This window comes from Cucumis sativus, chromosome 3, assembly GCF_000004075.3.
Source record: "Cucumis sativus cultivar 9930 chromosome 3, Cucumber_9930_V3, whole genome shotgun sequence".
Lineage (NCBI taxonomy): Eukaryota > Viridiplantae > Streptophyta > Magnoliopsida > Cucurbitales > Cucurbitaceae > Cucumis > Cucumis sativus.
In genome coordinates this window covers 27,556,904-27,559,961 of record NC_026657.2, presented here as the reverse complement: position 1 = coordinate 27,559,961, position 3,058 = coordinate 27,556,904, and the positions used below count along the sequence as shown (strand labels likewise).

General features: G+C 36.8%; 1 protein-coding gene across 1 annotated transcript; it reads right to left on the bottom strand.

Moving 5' to 3' along the window:
- Window positions 1-637: 637 nt before the first annotated feature.
- Window positions 638-2,825, bottom strand: LOC101219273 (serine/threonine-protein kinase-like protein At3g51990). The gene has a single exon (XM_004149682.3). The coding sequence runs from the start codon at window positions 2,462-2,464 to the stop codon at window positions 1,094-1,096; it is 1,371 nt and encodes a 456-aa protein (XP_004149730.1). The 5' UTR covers window positions 2,465-2,825; the 3' UTR covers window positions 638-1,093.
- Window positions 2,826-3,058: the final 233 nt, after the last annotated feature.

The following is a 3,058-nucleotide window of genomic DNA, read 5'->3' as shown; positions in this document are numbered from 1 at the left end:
GTGCAGCTTTTTGTAGTGGCTCTCTCTTAAGATTTTTGCAATTATTATGTTTCGGTTTTCGGTTTATGGGTTTAGAAGTTTCTGTTCTTGATGAGAGTCGGTTAAGACTTATAATTTCTAAATTATCAATGATAAGTTTTCATTCTTGTTCCTAACAAAGAGAGCTTAACAACTTTTAACACATCTCGATTCTGTGTACTGTAGTTTAAACTCATGGTTTCAAAAGTTTCGGTTTACACCTTATCAATGGACCATTGAGTCAACAAATGGTGGTTTCGTCTCCTATAACTTTTCAATTATCAATGATAAGTTCTTGTTCCTGTTTCTGATGAAGAGAACCTAACAAGTAATAACCTTTTAACACATCTCGACTGATCATGGAAAATCCGTGTACTGTAGTTTAAACTCATGGGACATACTTGTTTAGAAAATTTTGGTTTACATCCATGGACCATTGAGGCAACAAATGGTGGTTTTAAAGATATTTCAACATAAGAAAAAGAAACATTTGACCTTCTGGTTCATACATGTTAAATCTATTTGGCATCTAATGGGACATACTTGTTTTCTATTATAAGGGCACAGGGACATAAAGATAAAACAAGAAATATAACACAAAACATAAGAGAACATCATGTTTGAAATATAAAACCAAAATCAACCAATTTTTGAACTTATACTTCTCAATCAACAGCTTTTGAAGTGTGATACAGCTTGAATGCCATTGAAAAGAATCTTTATCTTTATCATACACAAAGACTCAATTTACCATAACATATGAACAATCAGCAATCAGTCAATAACAGAAATAACAAATAAGAGGTACATCAGCAATGTGCCCATGATCTATAATTAACCTTGCTTGAGATCATTAGATTGATTGAACACAGAAAAAAATCAAGCTGCCAAAAAATTTACCTACAATTTGAAATTTGCAAGAAAGAGAAGCTCACAAGTCAAAACCCAGCCAAGATCTGATGCAACCTCAGATTATTGCATTAAAGTTTTGAATTGAATTGAATTGTGTGTGTATCATCAACAGAATGATCTCTGAAGCTTCAAGCATGCCAACTCTTCCACAACATATAAGTTTTCATTTGGCCTCCAATTCATGATTCCTTCCACTAACAAATCTAGAACTAAAGAAACGGTTGGAGAATCTCGAATGAGACCCGACACGGTTAGACTCGTCTCGAAATCCAGATTCCTCCTCAATACAAGCCATGAGATCCATCAAGTTATTACTGATCCCCAAATCAGAATAAACTCTCCTTGAGTTTTTAATGTCTCGCCGTGACATTTTTGCATTACCCACATCCAAATCCCCATCCTCTACACTAGGACTTCTCAAATTCGATTGCGAATTCCTCATTTCGACTGGTCGTCCTACAGTCTCCACCATCAAACATGGATTGTTAAAGCCATTCCATGAATGCAGAGGAACCAGTTTGCTCAACCCAGTAAGCCAAACAACCACATCTTTCATAGAAGGTCTCCTCTCTCTACAAGACCTCACACATTTAGCAGCAATAACAGCCAATTGTTTTCTAACAATAGGGTCTTTAGGAGGAGCAATTCTAGGATCATAAATGGCCATTAATTTCCCTTTCTTAATGAGAGGAACAGCCCAATCAACAATAGAAGGAGGGGAATATCCAACATCAATAGCTTTCCTTCCACTGATAATCTCCAACAACAAAATTCCAAAGCTAAACACATCGGTTTTAGTACTTAAATTATCAGGGGTGACATAGCAAGGATCAAGGTACCCCATGGTTCCTGCCGGGGGCGTCGACCGGAGTCGATAATCATCAGCGTAACCCTGAATCGCCAGCCCGAAATCCCCCAATCTAGCATTGTAATTCCTGTCAATTAGCACATTAGCAGACTTGATATCTCTATGAATTACAGGGGGATTTGAAGCATGGAGAGTTTCAATAGCCTTAGCAGTTTGTAAGGCTAATCGAATCCTTCGACCCCAATAAAGAGGTCTCGAACCCGAATGAATCACATCATAAAGCGTACCATTGCTCATAAATTCAACCACCAGAAGCCTATCCTTGGAATCATTTGTAAAACCCACCAAATTAACCAATCTGGGGCTCTGGATTTTGGACAAAATCTCGATCTCATTGTCCACTTCATTGGTGATTTCACAAGAAGCCATTGAAGAAGACAACGAAGCAGGACGAGCAGGAGGAGGAGCAACAATCTGAGCTCGAGAGGATTTTTTCACAGCCACAAGACGACCACCAAGAACAGCTTTATACACATATCCATGGCTACCTTTGCCTAAAAGCTTCTGATCAGAGAACCCATTAGTGGCGGCCTCAAGATCACTGTAATCGAACTGCTGGATCTTAAGGGGTTTCTCTAATTTATGCGAGGAATTGGTAGAAGAAGATGGGGTTAAGGAATTCGAAGTCGAAATTGCAGATTCCGCTCGGCAAGAGAGGTAACCCATCAAATCGAATTGTGGAATCACAGAGCTTTGAAGATGAAAAAACCGATTGTGGTTGGCATTTAAGAGATGAGTTTTTTCAGGTCCACAACTGGAAATTCTGATACCCTTTTGAAGATTGGAAATGAAAATGGTTATTTAAGAGAAGAAAGAGAGAGAAGAAAGAGATTGGAATCCCGATGCTGAATGAGAAAATTGTAATGTAACGAAGAAGAAAACAAAAGCCATAAAATCCAAGAAATTAGCGTATAATACGGTATTTCCAATCCATTATCTTCATAATCTTCGCTCCAACTTCCATGATCCCACTGAAGAAAATGAACAAAAAAGAATCATCCAAAACATTCAGATATTAGACCATTTCCAAGTTAATAAAAAATTATGGTTTCATCTTTTAGTTTATTCTCTCTATTGTATGCCCCTAATTTCCCTTTTTCGATTACACTTTTTTTGCTTCTATAATTACAACCAATTTTTCCATAAATATTTTATCAAATTTCCTGTTTACTCTTTTTAAATAACTTGTATTGAATTATAAAGTCCCATGAAAAAAGATTCACTGTATTATATATACATATAGGTTTGACTAGTTAGTAA

Excerpts from the sequence above, each read along its gene's own strand:
- LOC101219273 (XM_004149682.3), bottom strand. The coding sequence starts at position 2,464 with ATGGGTTACCTCTCTTGCCGAGCGGAATCTGCAATTTCGACTTCGAAT.